Source organism: Stegostoma tigrinum, chromosome 10 (genome assembly GCF_030684315.1).
Source record: "Stegostoma tigrinum isolate sSteTig4 chromosome 10, sSteTig4.hap1, whole genome shotgun sequence".
In the NCBI taxonomy this organism is placed as follows: Eukaryota; Metazoa; Chordata; class Chondrichthyes; order Orectolobiformes; family Stegostomatidae; genus Stegostoma; species Stegostoma tigrinum.
Genome location: NC_081363.1, coordinates 43,501,545 through 43,521,405, shown reverse-complemented (window position 1 = coordinate 43,521,405; position 19,861 = coordinate 43,501,545). Strand labels below are relative to the sequence as shown.

Below are 19,861 nucleotides of genomic sequence, written 5' to 3'. Positions count from 1 at the left end.
ATCGTGCTCATCCCTTTGCTTTCCTCACTGTCCCTTTACTCATTTATTTTTCTCTCAATACTGTCGCTTGTCCTCCACTTTGATTGTTCACATTTTACCTTTTTGCTCAGAGGGTTCAGCATATGTGCTCTTTCCTCCATGGACTTCTCAATGTTTTCACTGAGTTTATGATGAGCATTGTCTCTGTACTCCGAGTTCTCACATGCACTCTCATCTCATTGTATCATTATTTAACCTCTGTCCTTCACTTTTCTATCTCAAATTTGTGAGTCTACCCTCTATCCCAGCTTGATATTTTTCCTGGACTCAGTCAGTTCCATAGTCTGAAAAATGATAGTGTTACTCAACAACCTCATTGTTACAACGTCAATGAAGCAAGCTTTGGAAAAAAAAACAACTCACCAACCTCCAAAATGATAATCAAAAAATGATTTTGAGGGGCTAATAATTGCCACAAAGTATGTATTATCTAATAATTGTACAGCAGAGTGAGCACCTGAACTTTTAGACTCTGCCTGTCCTGAAGAGAGTGGCAAAACCCAAAACTTATACACCACCCTTTCCCTCTGTTACCCTAAAGTTACTACATCTCATTGGCTAATGGTAAAGTTGCTTTTATCTCAGAAATCATTACGCCCCTCCCTTAAATTTCATTTTACCAATCATTAAATAATTTTAAAAAGTACCTTTGTCCTCCTCCCCCACTTCCATAAAATCAATCACACACACACACACACACACACACACACACACACACACAATTTGTTTCCTTATCTGGTTATTGAGGGGTGGGGGGGGATAAGTGATGTTAGCCATTTCATTTTTAAAATCGAACGCTTTATTTCATTTGTACGTTTTAAAAAGTACTAACCACAGAGTTTTGCTTACAAAGACATAGTGCAGATCACATCAATTTTACTTTGAGGTAGAATGGTTGGGGTGTGACCCAAAGATTAGCTTGATGTTACAGCTCTCAGCAACTTTGTAGCCTCCTCACAAACAATTATTATTTACCAATGGGCTTGTTGGGCCAAATCATGAACGTTTACAGACTTCCAGACCTGTACAGCTCAGTATTAATTGACAATGATGATAGTTCAATGGTATCTATTTGAAATGAATGATCCTTTGCTGAGAGTAGACTATCGTTAAATTGGTAATTAAATGCTCCAGTTTAACAGACTGCACAAACAGCTCTGCATAAACATCCTCATTAATTGGACAAACATTAGCTCTCATTTCAAATGTATGGTAGGGCTCCTGTATGGAAAGGTGGCACAGCCGTAGTTTCCCTGCCTCAGCCAAAAGGCTTGGTTAGTGGAGATGGGTCACGTAATATCTTGATTCAAAATACTTATCACTACAACTTAGATGTTACAGAAAATATTTAAGTTTTTGGGGTTTTTGTGTGAGCGTCCACATCTTCTGGACCAGGAAGTCTGGGTGCAAGTCCCACCTCCTCCAGAGGTGTGTATAGTAATGAGTAGAAAATATCTCAACTGAACAAATGACAGCTGATTGTAAACATGTGTCAGGGCTTCTGTATTAAAAGGCTCCTGTGGTGCAGTAGTAATGTCTGTACTTCTGAGCCAGGAGGTCCAAGCTCCTAAATAAAATTAAAATTTTATCAGGCTCCTGGACTGCAGTTTTTCCCCTGTCAGGCCAGGAAATATTTGAGCATTAGCCAGGAACTTGCCTTCAGTTTGAGAAAAACAAAACTCCAAAATCTGTATTTGTCAAATCGGATATTTTTGTGACTGAGCTGATTACAGTAAGAGCAAAATATAACAGTACAGCACAGAGGGAGACTTTTACCCATTGAGATTCCCGCTCTGTTAAGAATTTTGTTTCTGTAAGGCTCGTTCACAACAGGCTTTACAATCTTTGGACAGTAATTGTTGTTGTTTACTTTTTGTAGTCAGATGATGAGACATTATTTTGTGCCAGAGTTACCACCTAAATTATGTAGATAACGCAACATTTCAGTGGTCAGTGTACCCGCTAAAATTAAGGCAAGTTCCTACAACTGTACTATCTAGTTCTTAGCTGGTGAGTTACAAAATTCCACTTCACAGTTGCTTTAATAGTTTACATTTCCAGTAATATCAATTACCTGGTCTTTGCTTTATTAGCATCACATTCTTTGCCATTCACCTCGAGAAGCTTCTCAAGTGTTGGGATGTCTTCAAAGGAATGTTTAATCGGTTCAGATGGGAAGGAATTCTGAAGAATGTTTATCAAGTGGTTCCTTGTATCAGCCTAAAGAATTAAGACAGTGCAGATGAAATATTCTTTGAAGTTTCACTTTACAAGATTTCAAGATAATTGTGGATTAGAAACACTCATCTTAACTGCTTTCGGTCCATGTGACAGAGTTGGTGCCAACTTCCAGATGTATGCTGAGGAGGATTAGCTCTCCCTTCCTGTCAATTTTCCTGACCTCAACTTCCTTTATGTGATTAAGCAGCTTATCTGACATTCCATCTTCAATAAGCTACAGTATCTTCCAAATGAGCATTAGAAGGGCTTCTCTCTTACTCACCAAACTGAACCAGGCTGTTTTTAAATCAAGGTCATTTATTCAAATTCATGCTGAACTTCAGACTCCATTCTATATTCTTTTCAGTATTTATTCATATCTCTAAGTCCACTTACTGACACTACCATTCATATGTCTCTTGCCTCTAAATTCAAATATTTCAATTCTTATCTGAATGTGCCACTTCCCTCAAATATTAGCTTATCCAAAACTATGGTGCAAATGTCCTTCATCAATGCTCACTGGACACAATCCTGGCCCTTGCTGTGCTACACTGGCTCCCAAGTTCTCCAATGCCTCTAATAATTCTCTTTTGCTTTTTTGCCTCTTATTCCTCCTCCTTAAACTCATTTCTTTCACCAAGGTTACCGGGCTAAAATGTCATTTTTGACTCAGCTACTGAAGTGCTTTGAAACAAGTCCACCCCTGGAAGTTATAATCCCATTGCAAAGCCTCTTCTACGGATGTCTACCTTGAAGAAGTCATCCTCCTCCCTCCAGAAAGATCTCTGTGGATCCCTCTCCCACCGCAACCCTCTGGTAATCTCTTCAGCCCTGAAACTGCTACCATTTCAACTCCCACTCCCACGGTGACAGGTCCATCTTGGGCTGCCTCCAGTGTCACAACAATGCCACCCAGAAACTGGAGGAGCAGCACCTCATATTCAGCCTTGGGAGCATACAGCCCAATGGTCTCGATGTGGACTTTACCAGTTTAAAAAATCTCCCCACCCCCCGGGCCTCATATCATGACCAACCCACCCTGTTATCCCCGCCTAGTGGACGTGACACAACTTGTCCACCTTCTCTCCCACCTCACTGACCAATCCCCACCACTGCCTACCTGCACTCACTTAACAGCGTCCCACCTACATTCCTCAGCCCCACCCCTCCTGTCTATGTGTTTCCCAGCTCCCTCCCCCCTCCCCATTTCTGAAGAAGGGTCCCAACTGGACACGTCAATTTTCCTGCTCCTCTGATGCTGCCTGGCCTGTCGTGTTCCTATCGCTCCACACGATAATCTGACTAGGATATTGGCAGTTCCTACTGTCTCTGCTTGCTTTACTCATGACACTTAGTCCAGAAAATGAATTGACAAAATTAAGTTGAATATTAAGTTCATTTCCACTTTCTAGAAACGATGCTTACAATCAGCACAACAGCCTCCAGTTCTGGCATTTTGTGTTGCTTCCAGCATTCACATTTTTACATTTCATTGTCAGTTTGTCTTGTTTCACATCCGTACATATTTCTCATTAACTTTAACTTCATCCACGTCTCTCAGGATTTCTTCACCTCCTCTATTGCCTGATCTGCTCATTATCTTCCACTTTGCCTATCCACATTAAATGACCCTCAATTACTACATAATAACTTTACCTCCAAGTTTCATTGTCTATCTCTCCCATCAGCCCTTCACCAAATGGTTTAATTGCTAAATAGGTCATTAATATGGATAGGAAGTCTTTGGCATTGTTAAGTTACATCCCTCATATTCAAGAGCAAACTTATGACCTAAAGCTTTCAATATTGATGGACGGCTATGTATCCCCAAGGCCTTAGATCACGTTTACTGGTGCACTTTCAGCAGAAAACAGTTTTTTGTACAGCAGAGCTGCAGGAAAATTTGCCTTCAAAACTTCACAAACAGGCCGTGAAAAATCAAAGGTAGGACAAATTTGCAGTAGATTACTTTGTGGAGAAATAACGTCAAAGAATGATTGTTCCCATGCATACAAAGTAACCTCAGGGCTTTAACTCGTCCATCAGTTGCCAGAATTATTTTTTTTAGTTGGATGCATAAGTCTCAGACTCACCATTTGTGATACCGTAGCAGTACAACATGCTGTGTAGCTGTTAGTGAAGAATGCAAGGTATCTTTAATGGTTTGGTTGAGTGAGCAGAAAAGTGGCAAATTGAATTTAATCAGGAGAAGTGAGAGGTCATATATTTGGGAAGCAAGCAAGGGGCTGGAAAGTAAATGGGAGGGTATTAAGGGGATAAAGGAAGTGGAGGCATTAAGAGTCCATGCCCATAAAATGCCACACGAAGGTTGCAGGAAGAGCAACTCATATTCCACTTGGGAACCCTGCAGCCCGATGGTATCATGTGGATTTCACAAGCTTCAAAATCTCCCCTCCCCCACCGCATCCTAAAACCAGCCCAGCTCGTCCCCACCTCCCTAACCTGTCCTTCCTCCCATCTATTCCCTCCTCCCACCTCAAGTCCCACCCCGATCTCCTACCTACTAACCTCATCCCGCCCCCTTGACCTGTCCATCCTCCCTGGGCTGACCTATCTCCTCCCTAACTCCCCACCTACACTCACCTTTACTGGGTCCACCCCTGCCTCTTTGACCTGTCTGTCTCCTCTCACCCTATCTTCTCTTCTATCCGCCTCCCACTCTCTCCCTATTTATTTCAGAACACCCTCCCCTCCCCCATTTCTGAAGAAGGGTCCAGGCCCGAAACATCAGCCTTCCTGCTCCTCTGATGCTGCTTGGCCTGCTGTGTTCATCCAGCTCTACATCTTATGGAATATTTCACTTCATTGGGCAAGGTATTAAATACAAAAGCAGGGCTATAATGTTGGAACTATACAAAATGTAGGTTAGGTCACAGCTAGAGTGATGTGTACAGTCCTGGTCAATACAGGGAGGACATAATATCTTTAGAGACTCAACAGATGGGACTTACAAGAATACTGTCAGGGATTGAAAAATTTAGCTATGAGGAAAGATTTGATAGGTTATGGGTTTATCTTCCTCCGCGACACGGTAGGCTGAAGGACACAAGTGAGGCGCTCAAAATAGTGAAGGGTTGGTTAGAGTGGACAGGGAAGATCTATTTTCCCTAGCAGACAGGTCAGTCATGAGGGGGAACATATTTAAAGCAAATAATAGGTAGAATAGAGGTAACGTGAGATAAGTTGCTGTCACCCAGTGGTGGTTAGGTGTCTGGAAGTCATTGTCCAGTTTGGCGTTTGAGATAGAAACACTCACCTCATTTAAAAGGATTTGCATCTGAACTGTTGTAACTTGCATGGTTTGGTGCTACAAAGTTTGATAAGAACGGGTGGCCAGTTTACTCAGCCAGCACAGACAAGATAGTCTGAATGGCTCCTTTGTGCCATAAATTTTCTTATGGTTCTTGGACCTGCTGAACCAATGCTGAGAAGTTGAGTGGCCGTTTCAAACTCGTGTGTTGGCTGCACCTTGTGTTTTGTATCCAGTTCAAAGCATTATAGTCTCACTGGGATTGTTTGCTCTCTCAAATCAGGCAGCTGTAAAGTTAAACAGCATCTGTACTTTAATATTAAATTGCCCTTCCCCCCGCTCCACCTCCCTCTCCAAGTCTGGGCTGTTTGTTATTGCATATGTTTGTTTCATTGAGATCTGATAGCTCACTCTTCCCTTCTCTGGTTTCTAACTTGAGCCTCATAGGTTGTGGAAGACAAATTTAACATGCGAAATGAAAGTGCTAGCCCTCCAATGACAATGTGAGTAAACAGAGAATGCATTCTTCCCAAATTTAAATGTGTATGGGTTTTTGCTCTCAATTTTCTCGGGATTCCCAGCAAAGTACAGATCTGTAAATGTTACATTGCAGGGGTATGATTGTTGTCAGCACTGAAGTTTTTAATTCAAAAGAGGTATATCAAATGGCGAATACAGGTTTGAATGAAACTGATAGCAAGGGTGGGTCTAAAACAATTGCAGGACAGAATACTCAAAATTCTAATTTCATTTACAAATTAGGTATTTTCCTGACAATCCAGGAAAAACAGAACCTAATAGAATGTGTTGTATCTCATCACTCCCATGATAGTGAGAGAAGCAGCACTCTGACGCTTGATGGCAATAATTAATATGAGTTTACCTTACTAAAGGCAAAGTTGCCATAGTGACACTGGGCCATAGAACTGCTCTCTCATTCAACAGACATGACTGGCAGTGGTTTACCCTGAAGGTCACCCCACGTTAGGTGACAGGAGAGGCTGAGAAGGAGAGTCCTTCATAGGAGCCTCAATCAGTGTGCAACTGAACTCATGCTGCTGGCATCATTCTGCATCACAAAGTGTCCAGGGACTATGGTCTGGTAAGAATTTGGTGACTTTACCTTTACCTTTACAATTAATGCTAATCTCTTGTAACCTACAAGGCCTTGGCAGGTTACACTCCAAGCCACTTATTACCCCAACTTGGAACTAGATCCCATTCCTTCACTCTCATTTGGTCAAAATCCTGAAACTCCCCAGTCAGCAGCACTGCAAGTGTGATTACAGCAAATGGACTGCAGAGGTTAAAGAAGGCAACTCACTACGATCTTCAAAAGGACAATTAGTGATGAGAAAAAAATTATCCCAGCCAGTAAAGCCAACATCCCTAAACAATTTTAAAGAAGCAGAAAGGAAAACACCACAAGAGGCATCAGTAGCTCACAATGAAATGCACAGAACATGTGTAAGTGTACGTGTGATAATGGGAACTGCAGATGCTGGAGAGTCCAAGATGACAAAGTGTGAGGCTGGATGAACACAGCAGGCCAAGCAGCATCTCAGGAGCACAAAAGCTTCCATTTCGGGCCTAGACCCTTCATCAGAGAGGGGGATGGGGAGAGGGAACTGGAATAAAATAGGGAGGGGGGGGGAGGTGGACCGACGATGGAGAGAAAAGAAGATAGGTCTGAAGAGATTACAAGAGAGTTGCAGTGAGAGAGAGATTCCCTGAGGTTGGTCTGGAGGGAGGAGGGTAACTTCTTCAGGCTAGGCGTCCCTGGAAGAGGCTTTGCTCTCCATCTTCGGTCCGCCTCCCCCTCTCTCCCTATTTATTCCAGTTCCCTCTCTGATGAAGGGTCTAGGCTCGAAACGTCAGCTTTTGTGCTCCTGAGATGCTGCTTGGCCTGCTGTGTTCATCCAGCTCCACACTTTGTTACCTTGTAAGTGTACGTGGGTGTGTGTGTGTGCGCGCGCATGTGCACATAGCTAATGACATAAGACAGACCCAAAAATCAAAAAGTAGTTCACAACAAAATTGATCTAGGCAGGTTTTTCTTTCTCAACAAGAGAACATCAAAAAAAAGAAAATTACTTTATGAACTGGTTTCAACCAATCCGACACTAAGTGGCAGCCTGTTCTACAATGCAGATAGATACTTATGTCATGGAGATTCTTCCGCGGATGGGAGTAAATAATTGGTGCGGCTTTAAGTGCAGAAAACTCTCTTTTTCATAGCTTGAGTCCTTTCCTGGTGACACTATATATTCAGTTCAGATGTTGTACAGAGGTGAATCCATTAGCTGGTAATGACAAGCATTCAGTATTATGCTCTTTGAATACTCCAATCAATGACCTAGGTTCTAGGCAGGTATAGGCATGTTCCCAATTACTGGGTATACGAGATCTGCTTACAGGTGTGGCCTTCGATGACAAAATATCTTGCCTTAAAGGTCAAATGTGACAAACAAAATGAAGGCTTTTACCTTGTGTAAATCATTGATCATTTGGACATTAGATTTTAAAGCAGTCTGCAGCAAATAATTAGTGAGTAAAATGCATAGAATCTCTACAGGCCATTTGACCCATTGAGTCCACTCTGAACCTCTGAAGAGCATTCTATCCAAAACCACACCGCACCCTATCATTATAAACCTGCATTTCCCATGGCTAATCCACCTAGTTTGCATGGCCCTGGACACAATGGGCAATTTCAGATGGCCAAGCCACATAACCTGTGCATCTATGGACTGTGGGAGGAAACTGGAGGACTGAAAGGAACCCATGCAGATATGGGGAGAACGTGCAAACTCCACACAGACAGTTGCCGAGGCTGAGATCAAACCCAGGTGTCTGGTGCTGTGAGGAGGCATGCTAACCACTGAGCCACAGTGCTGCCCAAACTGTGGCTCTGCTCTTACGTGTATACACTCATGATCCATGGAGACACATTAATGGATAAAAAAAGTAGTGTTTTTAAAAACGAAAATCTCCTTAATCATGTAAATACTTTTCAAATTCCTATACTTTTACACTTCTACTACAAATTGATATTTACTTTTATAGTGGTCGCAATATTGTTGGGTTCCAGGCCAAATTAAAACTGGTCTTTACTGCCTTCAATCTTTAACCCAAGAACTTAGCAATGCAGCCAAAAATATCTTCCATCATCAGTAGCCAATTCCAACTGAACTTTCGCAAAGAGCATGCTTCCTCAATACAAATGCTGACAGATTTACAAAGGAGAAGTTGCTCTGTTCCAAAAATTTATGAAGATTAGAAGACTTTCAACAGATTTTCCTTTAATTTGTGGAGGCACTGCTGTTAACCACATCAGAAGCATTTCCTTCCGTACAATTATCAGGAAATGTCTCTGGAAGAATGATAGTTTTCCCAGTGCAGAAGGTCAACATTATTTATGTAACTTAATTTTCAGTGACATCTTTATTCTATTGCTGGAATACATGAGGTTTGAACTCACCTTATAGCTACAATAAAAACTAAATGCCGAGGAAACTCAACAGATCTGGCAATATCTGTGGAGAGAACTGAAGTGGAGTCAGTTCAACTTTTCTTAGGAACTGCCAGAGTCGTCATATTGGACAGAAAATGTTAACTCTGTTTCTCTCCTGCAGATGCTGCCATACCCGCTGAGCTTTTCCAGCATTTTCTGGTTTTTAATTCAGATGGTATTAAACACTAGACTATTAATCCAGAGACGCAGGTAATGTCCTGGGAATCCAGGCTTGAGATGGCAGATGGTGAAATGTGAATTTAAAAGAAAAAAAAATCTGTAATTAGGAATCCAATGCTGACCATGAAACCATTGACTAATGTCATGGAAAAAAAAATTGTCTGGATCATTAATGTCCTTTAGAAAAGATAACCATTTTGCACAGTCTAGCTTAGATACGACTCCAGACCTGCAACAATATGGTTGATTCTTAGCTGCCCTGTGTAATTAGTGATGGGCAACAAATGCTGGCCTAGCCAGTGACACTCATCCTGTGGATGAATTTTTAACAATCTACAGCATTGAGACATCAATCGCCTCAACCTCTCCACCCTTCTCACCCACTCCGACCTCTCCCCCACAGAACGTGCAGCCCTCCGCTCCAATCCCAACCTCACCATAAAACCCACGGACAAAAAAGGCACAGCTGCAGTGTGGACAACTGACCTCTACATTGCCGAGGCCAGATGCCAGCTCTCTGACACCTCCTCCTCCCACCGCCTTGATCAAGACTCCAGCCATGACCAGCAAACCATCATCTCCCAAACCATCCACAACCTCATCACCTCAGGTGACCTCCCACCCACAGCCTCCAGCCTCCAACCTCCAACCTCACTGTTCCCCAACTCCGCACCGCCCGCTTCTATCTCCTTCCCAAAATCCACAAACCTGACTGCCCTGGTTGACCCATTGTGTCTGCTTACTCCTGCCCCACCGAACGCATTTCCACCCATCTCAACTCCATTTTCTCCCCCTTGGACGAGGAACTCCCCACCTACATCCATGATACCACCCACATCCTCCACCTCCTCCAAAACTTCCAATTCTCTGGCCCCAACATCAAAGTTTAGTCATCACATTGTATCTGTTCTCTGCAGATTTATTTGGGCCCAAAATGCTCCAAGAGATTTGCCATGGCACAAACTTTGTCACATGGGAATTGATTTGAGTGAAATGCTCATTATACGTAGACATGAAGCTGTCAGTCAACTTTCCTGTTTCAGATGTTACATAGAATCTTCCCCAGCTGGATCATTATTAATTAAAACAAAAGCACGGTATGGTTGATTGAGATCATGGGAATTGTTGTCACATCCCGCAAGATAAACCTATTAATAAACCTTACTATTTAATCCTGGATAACAAAAATATTGTATTGTAACAAGTCAAAATTTAATTTGTCAACAAAATTCTGTATCATGCTGAGTGGCAGAAATTCTGGTGAAAGCAGCAATTTTGAATTAAGAACATCTATAGAGTGAAAATAGATTTCAGTCTTTACATTTCGGACAGGCCGTAACATTGAGCAGAACGTAGTTTGAGAGAAAGATAGAAAAAAGGTGCTTTTATGCAAGTAGAGATGAGAAAGCAGAAAAAGGTAACAGGGTAACAATAGCATGGTAACAATGCAGAAATTTTACCAAACACCCAAGTTAAACTGTCTTCTCCTGGTTGATGAATGTCTGTTTAGGATATGAAATATTTTATTTAGGTTTGAGCTAAATATCCATATCCAGTTTGATGAATGAAATGGAAGCATTCATCTCATTTTGCCAGGAGGGGGATGGAATAGAAGCACAAAATGAGACATCCCATAATACAAACCAAAAAGTTTGAACTTAAGCATGATAAGGACACAACTCATCACTTTTTCCAAAAACAACCATCTTACAGTGAAGGACTTTGTACATAACGTGGCACAAAGTTCTTCAGTTGACTCAAAATAAGCATGCTTCCAAGCTTAGAAAAATGCAGTCTCTGCATTCATGAAAAGAATGGAGTAATATCTTGTGCTCACACTATTCTCTGTCTGTTCATTTCAGCTACGTATTTTGGTTCTGAAAGAGCTCAGATTGGAATTCTTGAATAGATTGGAGCTCCATATTTCCAATCAAAAATAATGAGCAGAGTGAAAATTCAACTCTGACTGCCACTCCTTAGAATACCTGGGCCTATATATCAATATAACGTATTCTTGGTCAACCTTCCAAACCCAGTTTTCCTTCTGCACTTAAAATCGCTGGAAAAAAAAAGACACCTCCCCAAATCGCTTAATTGCTCTTTCACATTCTAAATAATTTAGCCTTTGTCTCTTTCGTTTATCACAATATTCCTGCAGCAATTAATCTGTTCAACCATATTCTCTCTTGCATCTTTGATACACTCATTCCTTGTAATTTCTCTCTCTCTCTCTCTCTCTCTCTCTCTCTCTCTCCCCCTACACCCCACCCCACTTCCCCAGCTCCTAGACCTGGTACAACTCAATTTGTTCACGAAGCAGAGTTGAGCACGTTTGGTTTACAATTGATTTATCGATTTACTGTCAAACCTGGCTTGGCACAGCACCATCAGATCTCGCTCTGTCAAAACTGTTTAATCACTCCAAAATCAGTTTGGAAAGTAAAATTGCTTATTTTCTCCAGTATGCCCTCTCCTTAAATCCTGCTTCTTCAATTGGACAATTACTCAGTCATTAAGATTGAAACTATTTAATAGCCTCTCCCCTTCCCCAAAAAGTCATAGATCTCTTATATAGCTCCTTCTTTGATCCCAAGCCCACACTTATCCGTAATGCCACCCCCGCCCCATTTGCTCCTTTGACTCCCACTAAACTGTGGACCAATTAGCTTCCCTTCCTGGTTCCCTCATGCTATTTTACATTACAAATGGATACTTCCATTCAACTAGTGACTGAAAACGTTTCAGAACTGTTGTGATCATTCTCCTGTCAAAACAACTCATTTTAGATTGATCTTTCCTTCCAAATAATTACCCCCATCACCTTTTGATAGGTAACAGTACTGTAATGGCCTGAATCAAGATCAATGATGTCCTCGGTGACGATGATCAAGCTACATGTTCTCATGTGGAAGCTTAATGCATTGAGATCATGGGTCTGGGTGGTGGTGAAACACAACCTTCAGCATAAAGTCAAACACTGTCCTGAGATGAAATTCACAGGCAGCCTATAAGATGCCCAGAATGTCACACTCAAAGGAGATTGACACTAGGCAATTGAGCTAAGGTGGAGGTGTGGAGGGCTGAACGATCTCCTTCTGAATCCAAACAATTCAGAGATTTTCCTCCTTTACCTTCCTGCAGCTTTAACATGGTTGACCATTCAATCCTCCGTGGTCTTTCCGCCATGTCCTAGTTTGGCGGGACTGTCCTTGGCTTGGTTCTGCCCTTCCCTTTTCAATCAAAACCAAAGCATTTCCAGCAGTAGCATCAATTACTGCCACTAGATTATTACTTCGATAATTCCTATACATCGGTCCTTGGCTCTCCTCTTGCTAATCTATCCCATTGCTCATTTCTAACATCTTCCAAAGAATACAGCTTGGTTCAAGGGGGTCACGTTCAGCTCCATTTTCCAAAATAAAACAATTGAATTGGACTCTGCCATGAACTGCATATCCTGACATATCCCTGTTTCCGATATCACAGGTTAAATCAGGCTGGATGCAACTTTGGTGCTATACTGGACCCCAAACTGTTTCTAACTCCAATTAATATCTAAATATTGCCAGTCTGTTGCAAAATTCCTTAACCATGGCTTTGAAATAGTTTTTTAAAAAAAGGATAAAATTCTCTTGGTCACTCATCTATCATTAAACAACTTGTTCAAAACTTTGAGCTCATATGCTGACCTGGTTTGTATAAATTAGAAACAGTAGGAATCCCACACAGGAGAAAGAAGAATAGGAGAAGTATAAGTAGGTGCTCCATACAGGAACTCTCTCCAACTTTTGAACATTACACTAGTAATTTGCAACTTTGATCTCGTCCAAATTTCAATTTTACCATACTTCCACACATTCAAATCTGCTCTGTGTTACTCTTCCACGTTTTCTATTCTTACTTTCCCTTTAGCTATTTTCATGATTTTGAAAAAGGGTTCAGCACTAATTGTCAACTCGTATTCTCAAAAGATGCAGCCTGACTTGTTGAGTAATCCAGTATTTCTGATGTAATTCTCTACTGCTCATTTCAACATTTCTTTCTGTGTACCAGTTATATCTTGGTTAGTTGGTGGGCTCAGAAAGTGCTAAACTCCCATATAGCACTTATCTCAAAAACGCCACGTAGATAATAAAGAATTAAATCTATTTATTCTCCCATAACAGGGCATATCTTTTGGCAACATTACAGCCAATTCATCAGAAAAACAAGATTTCAACTGTGAAAACACAGTCGTTTAAAAGATACAAATTTGTAATTCTACTCGCTTTTTCCAGATAAACTAGAGACTATAGCCTTGCAACTCATTCCATTATATTGTTTTGTTCAGCACATTATAAAAATATAAGCAGGAATGTCACTATCAGCATCTTTTGCAATACCAGCTTTAAAATTATTTGAGACCCTTATTGACTGGTTTGTTTTTGAAGATTTTTCTTTGATTTTTACTGAAAAATCGCAAGTGCGAGTGATATCAGCACTGGTTGAAAGATTTTTGTGGGTAGATATTATAAGTGAGTAAGTTAAATGAACAGTTAAAATAGAGTCATTTCTCCACTTATCATTTTCGCTGCAACTAATCAAAACATTTATCTACTAAAGAACTTTGGCCACTCACCTTCAGAGCTGAACTTGCAGAGAGGATTGCCTGGTTTTCTGAAAATGGAGGGTTGACAGGGCACAATTCTCCAGGTGATCCAAGGCCTGAAAATTCAGTTTCATTCCAATTAAGAGTCTGAAGTGTGTCGTTAACTAATTGGCCATTACTTCCAAATGTCCAATTTATTGCAGAATCTGCAAAATTGTTATTCACAAAAACTGCAGGTTGGTCCAGATTGCTGTATCTAAGTAAATCTTCCTCAGCATTCACAGAAGAGTTTAATTTTAACATGCTGCACTGTGGAGCAGAGGCATTGATAACAGAAGCAGAGGTTTGCAATTCATTATCATGTTTGTAATTTGTAGGGTTGTGGTGATGGGTTGGAAAGTGATGATTTGCAAAGTTGTCATTTGGAATTTTGGAGCTGTGACACTGGAAACTCTTTTCAGCAGAACTATCTTCCCTCAAAGGCAGTTCATGAAGAGTACCAAAAAACTGCTGTTGTACAAGAGATGTCTGACCGTAACCTGCAAAGTCACTCCATAATTCATTGTTTTCTTCATCTTTCGCCATGCACAATGTTTTACTTGTTGAGGCATTAAGCAACATATCCTTTTTCATCCTCATTAAATTAGCTCCATTTAAGATATGTTTCCTGTTGCTAATAGGATCCCTCATACATCCTATTGTGCTGTCATTAGTTGAATCATTAGGATCCAACGCTTCTGAACTGAAAGCTTTTTCTGTGGCCAGTATAGTTGTGGTGTCTCCTTGGTTTTCGAGAACTTTGCAAAGATCCTGTTCCTCCATACAATTTTGGTTCACACAAGGATTTCTGACATTTAATCCACAATCATCGAAAGGAACAGAGATTTCCATATTTCCATTTATGCGCTTCTGCTTCATTAAGCATTCAACCATGTTCTGGGGAAAGTTATTTGTATCGTCATTTTCTTCATCCTGTCGCAAACGTACAGCCGCTGATCTTTCTTGACAGTTTATAACAACAGTTATCATGTTGACAGAACATAGTTGATGACTGTACTAATATGTACAAAAGTAATTCAGAACACCTTTAGCTCAAATGGGACTGACTGGGTGTTAAGTAATAATGAAAATTTACCTCAGTTACTGTCTTCTGTTTCCAGCCTGTGTGTGTGTCTCAGTTTAAAATGTTACTGATGAACTAGCTTTCAAAAAGGAAAAAAAGAGGCCAGCCAGTTTTTGTTTACTGTATTGTGTTTCAGATTGCATATAAATATTTTTAACTAATTTGCACACTATGCCTGTGAAAGTGTGAACACATACTTGATATCTTTTTGCAATTCATGGTTTTATAGATGAAGCTGTTTTCCCATCAAGACTAGTGCTGCTTTCAGATGACTTTCAACTCTTTCCAGGCTGAAGGAGATAACTGGCACGAAAGAAATGAAATCTATGAAAGAAAAATTTAAAAATTAAGCGTTCTTTCAATTTTTGTTTTATCAAGCATGGTATTACACAAACACACAAAAGGCTATTATACCCAGACCAACGTAAATTCTGACTTATTTGACATGTCCATGTGGCAAAAAAAGGTAAAGATTGAAAAAAATATACCCAAAGTATTTTTGGTTGATACGGTTCCTAGCCTACTATGTTAGAACAAAGGAGTTAGTTTCCACTCTCTTCTTCCTTACTCTGACAGCAGGAAAGCAAATAAAGATATTAATGGATAGGCCCGGAACGTCAGCATTCCTGCTCCTCTGGTGCTGCTTGGCCTGCTGTGTTCATCCAGCTCTACAACTTGTTATCTCAGATTCTCCAGCATCTGCAGTTCCTACTATCTCTGAAATTAATGGATAATTTGTTTTGGGGTGGTGTCAGCTGAAAAAAGAATGTTGACTTGGATACTGAAATAACTCTATACTTTAATAATAATGCCATGAAATCTCCTACAGCCAGTGGTATAGTAAAACAAGATCTTAAATTTATGTTATCTGAAAGGACGGATCCCCGACAATGCAGCACTCCCTTAGCGCTGCATATGAAACCAGATTCCAATCCATGATCTTCAGATTAGAAGAAAGAGTGCTACTGCTGGGTAACCTGATCTTCTTCAGCATAAAATCTTTGTTACTTTTGAGTTTGGAAGAAAAAGATGTAATAATCTAAAATTAAAGCTACATTTTGTCTAGTCTGCTGGACATAGCAAAATCCCAAAATTCATATAAACGTTTTTAAATAGCTATTTGAGTAGTAGCTCATATATGGCTGTCATGCCTTCACAGTATCTTGGGTTGACCAGAACAATGACCTCAATATTGGTCTCATCTCACCTCGAGTCTTTGGAATTTTGAGCACAGAATCACTACAATGTGAAAAGCAGGCTATTTGGCCCATCAAGGCTACAACAACCCACTGAAAAGCATCCCACCCAGACCCACCCTACTCCCATAACCCTCCCAACCTAGCCTGCACACTACTGGGCAGTTAGGCATGACCAATCCACCTAACCTGCACATCTTTAGAGTGTGGGAGGAAACCAGATATGCAAACTCCACACAGGCAGTCACCCAAGGGTGGATTCGAACCTGGGTTCCTGGCACCGTGAGGCAGCAGTGTTAACCATGGCGTCACTGTGTACGATGCATGGCAGCAACCATTTTGATTGGTCAATTATACTTAAGAGTAGCCAGCTCTCAGTGAAATAGAGTTCACACAGAAATCCTTCCTAGCTGGTGAATGCGGAATTTTGCTTTGCTAAAATCTGTCACATGCAAGTCTGTTAATCTGGTTCAAAATGTGTTACAGACAGAATGTTTCAAGGGACGCATTGTCCATTACTCCCTGAACAACCAGAGGATTCATGAATTAATAAGAAGTACATTGATTACTAAATTCTAAAGTAGAGAATGATCAGATTTGCAATAGGCAGCACTATATTTTGAAGATTTATACATTCAATTGGCAAGTACATTGTAATTAATGAGGATTCATATTGTCTGCACGCAGTTGGTTAACAGACAAGAGGACAATGATCTATTCATGACTATAACTTACTATAAAGATTAAGGAGGCAAGGCTGTGCTTATCCCTGTGAATGTGAACACTAATGAGAAGTTACCAAATAAAGTAAAAAGGGAGAGGTGATATTTCCATGCAATTAAAAAAATGACCATGGCCTGTGAAAAAAATAAATGGCCAGAAGATTCAGCAGCTCATCCTAAAATTTACTGTTTTTCATCATCCATTCTTACTAAAGGTGTGTCTAACATAAAATGATTAAATTACATCTCCCGGTGTATATATTCATCCTTGCAGTGTAAATTAGTTAAACGTAAACTACATGTTCCACTTCATTCCAGGTTTGAGCCTGTAGCTTTTATTTCTCAAGTTTGTGACAATTTAACTTTTTTAAAATATATGAACAGTAGAGCTGAAAATACTTTAAAAATTCTTCAAACGTTATTTCAAGATCTCTTCAGTAAACCCAACTTTCTGTTTTCATTCCAACTGCTCATTTCTCCCTGAAACATACGTTGTTCCTACTGCAGATGTAATCATCCTTCCTCAAGGTCGGATGGTTTTACATTAAAGCAGCGAAATCTTCATTGTTGGAAGTATTTACAAATAACATTTTAGGTTTAAGCATAAATCTATTTCCAATTTAGAAACTATGCATATTTAAGAAATTTCCCAACTGACCAAATGGAATGAAAATTTAATGCATTATTCCAATGTCAATGCATCAGTGTTTAGTTACACAGTAAAGAATGAGTTGTCGCATTGTCAATTGTTGTAATCCACCCAGTTATAAAACAGTAAGAATCATTTATAAAATAACTTTACAAAATATGCTTTGCTAATTGTTTGAAGTTGGTTCTGCAAGCAGATAAATCTGGTCACGGAAACATTGATTAACAGTTTTGTATTGTCTTAACTACGATTCTTATTTTTGGAATGTATAGTAGTGACTGAATACAGTAATGAGAAATAAGAACAAAAAGTTACAGACCCCTTTGGAGGTTTAGCTGAGATTCACAGAAATCCCAAATTTTTCACGCTTAATTCCCCCAATCTCTCTGTCAAAAATAAATTATGCCATTACTGATGATTCAGCTGCATGTGCACGTCAGATACATAAAACAACGTTCGCTTTATTCATCTTTTTCTTATCACACTACAAGAATCAAAAAGCTCTCAAATTGTGCACCTCAAAAATGTAACAAAAGACAGGTAACTAGTAGCTAGGCAAGTTAGCAAACTTTTTCTTTGCTGGACTTTTCGTAAGGCTCTCGATTTATAATTTGAAATATGCTACTTCAACACTTCAAACCCACCTTGCTTTAAAATACGAAAAACCTTTCAGTTGATAATGAAGTCTATTTTAGTTTCCAGCACTCGATTTACAAACAGTTTAAAATCGTATATTTACTAGTAATATTGCACGAATAGTGACACATTTAATTCACCACGACTGTCATTAGCAACTCAGACCTTGATATCGGATTAATAGGAATGCAAAACAAAAAAAAACGCATTTGTCAGACAGAACGTGCACATTAAAATTACTTCACACCAGGAAGTAACAACGATTATCACTACAATTGCACAATGCGCTGTCGTGGGATTATTTTACAAAAAGACTGAAGAAAAACATATTCATAACTGGCAGGAATGGAAATGATAACAAACGAACAACACCCTCGATTAAGAATTCCCCAAAGACAAATCTCTTTTTTAGTGCTGTGCACTCAGTTTATTCCTATTCATGTTCAAAGCTACATGTATAAACAGCACAATTTCACACAGGGCCGCTACATTTCAACGGCAGTCTCCCAAATAAAACAGAGCTGCTAATTCTCATTCATTTGAAGCGAAATGGTTGTTTTAAACATAACACGAAATCATTCTGACAATATTTACATCTGGGTTTATTCTCCCTCTGGTTCGTCGAGTCGAATTCATTGGTAGACTTTTCCAATGTCATGTCCATTAGTAAAACGTTCCCAAACTGCTTTAAAACTCCAGCAAGAATGTTAATCGACGTCCAGAAAGAGATGTCGAATCCAGCAACAGACCCCGCTTTCATCAGGGTCCACCGTCTGAGAACGGGAGAAGCCGGCAGATCATTCAGCCCGAAAAGACGCTCAAAGAGTTAAAAAATAAGGTACAAACCCCAGAAACCAGGAGAATGGAGCCCGAAAAGGTGCAAAGGAATTGCTTGGTACCTGCCGCTCCAGAGGGTCCCGGTGAGCAGGCTCGGACCGCAGCCGGAGAGTCCCGGTGACCGGGCTCAGACTAAAGAAGCTCCCAGCTCTTGCCTTGCACTTCAGGCTGTGTTCCGCACGTCAGCAGCAGCGCCTCCCCCTGCCAGCGAGCTCCCTGCTCCCTGAGCATGAACCTGCAGTACCCCTGCTGGCAACGTCAGTTATCCCTTCAGCTCGCTGACCATACAGCAGAGCAATCGCACTCACTCAGTTGCTGCCACGCTCGCTGAGTGTTTTCACCATTTTCTGTTTCTGATTTCCAGCAGTCTCAGAGTTTTGATTTCCTGTTTGAGGTGTTGAGTCACAAGTGCCAGGGCAAAGCGTGAATCTCTGCTATCCGTCTGTTTATCGTTCCACGGTGCTGCTTGAAGTGCTAAATGTTTCCAGCTTTGCATGATGCTACCTGTTGCAGCAAGGTGCACACAGGTTCAGCGACTGCCCCACCCCGGAGTTGTTGCTCAGCTGTGGGGGTGGTAGCTTGGTTAACACCAGTTGATCTATTGGGCAATTCGACTCTTTTGTGCGTCAGCATATTACCAATCTGCAAAAACACACAGGCCAAAACCTTAAACATGGAACAGGTTAGTCAACATCTGGGAAAGAAAAGACAATACAGGTGAACATATGATGCTTCTCACCAGTCTGTTGCAACAGACACACTGTAACGGAATACATTACACCTGTATTTTGATTTACTTTTCCACAAGTACCCATTTGATTGTTATCAAAAGTTCAAAGTTAAAAATCCAGAATATGTACATATGAAAATGGCTACAAAAGTT

General features: G+C 40.5%; 1 protein-coding gene across 7 annotated transcripts in view; it reads right to left on the bottom strand.

The window, feature by feature from the left end:
- LOC125455306 (uncharacterized) overlaps nt 1-19,513 on the bottom strand; it is a 47,312-nt gene extending 27,799 nt beyond the window's left edge. For 2 of the 7 annotated variants that reach the window (XM_048537067.2, XM_059649144.1), the window contains exons 1-3: nt 18,988-19,513; nt 13,846-15,262; nt 2,114-2,259 (exon numbers count right to left, since the gene is read on the bottom strand). In XM_048537067.2, the coding sequence (XP_048393024.1) occupies nt 2,114-2,259; nt 13,846-14,844 (1,145 nt within the window). In that variant the 5' untranslated portion in view covers nt 14,845-15,262; nt 18,988-19,513. Of the gene's footprint in view, nt 1-2,113; nt 2,260-13,845; nt 15,263-17,824; nt 17,892-18,735; nt 18,968-18,987 lie in introns of those variants that run through there. The other 5 variants (XM_048537073.2, XM_048537070.2, XM_048537069.2 and 2 more) reach the window with 5 other exon arrangements.
- Between the last annotated feature and the right edge of the window lie 348 nt (nt 19,514-19,861).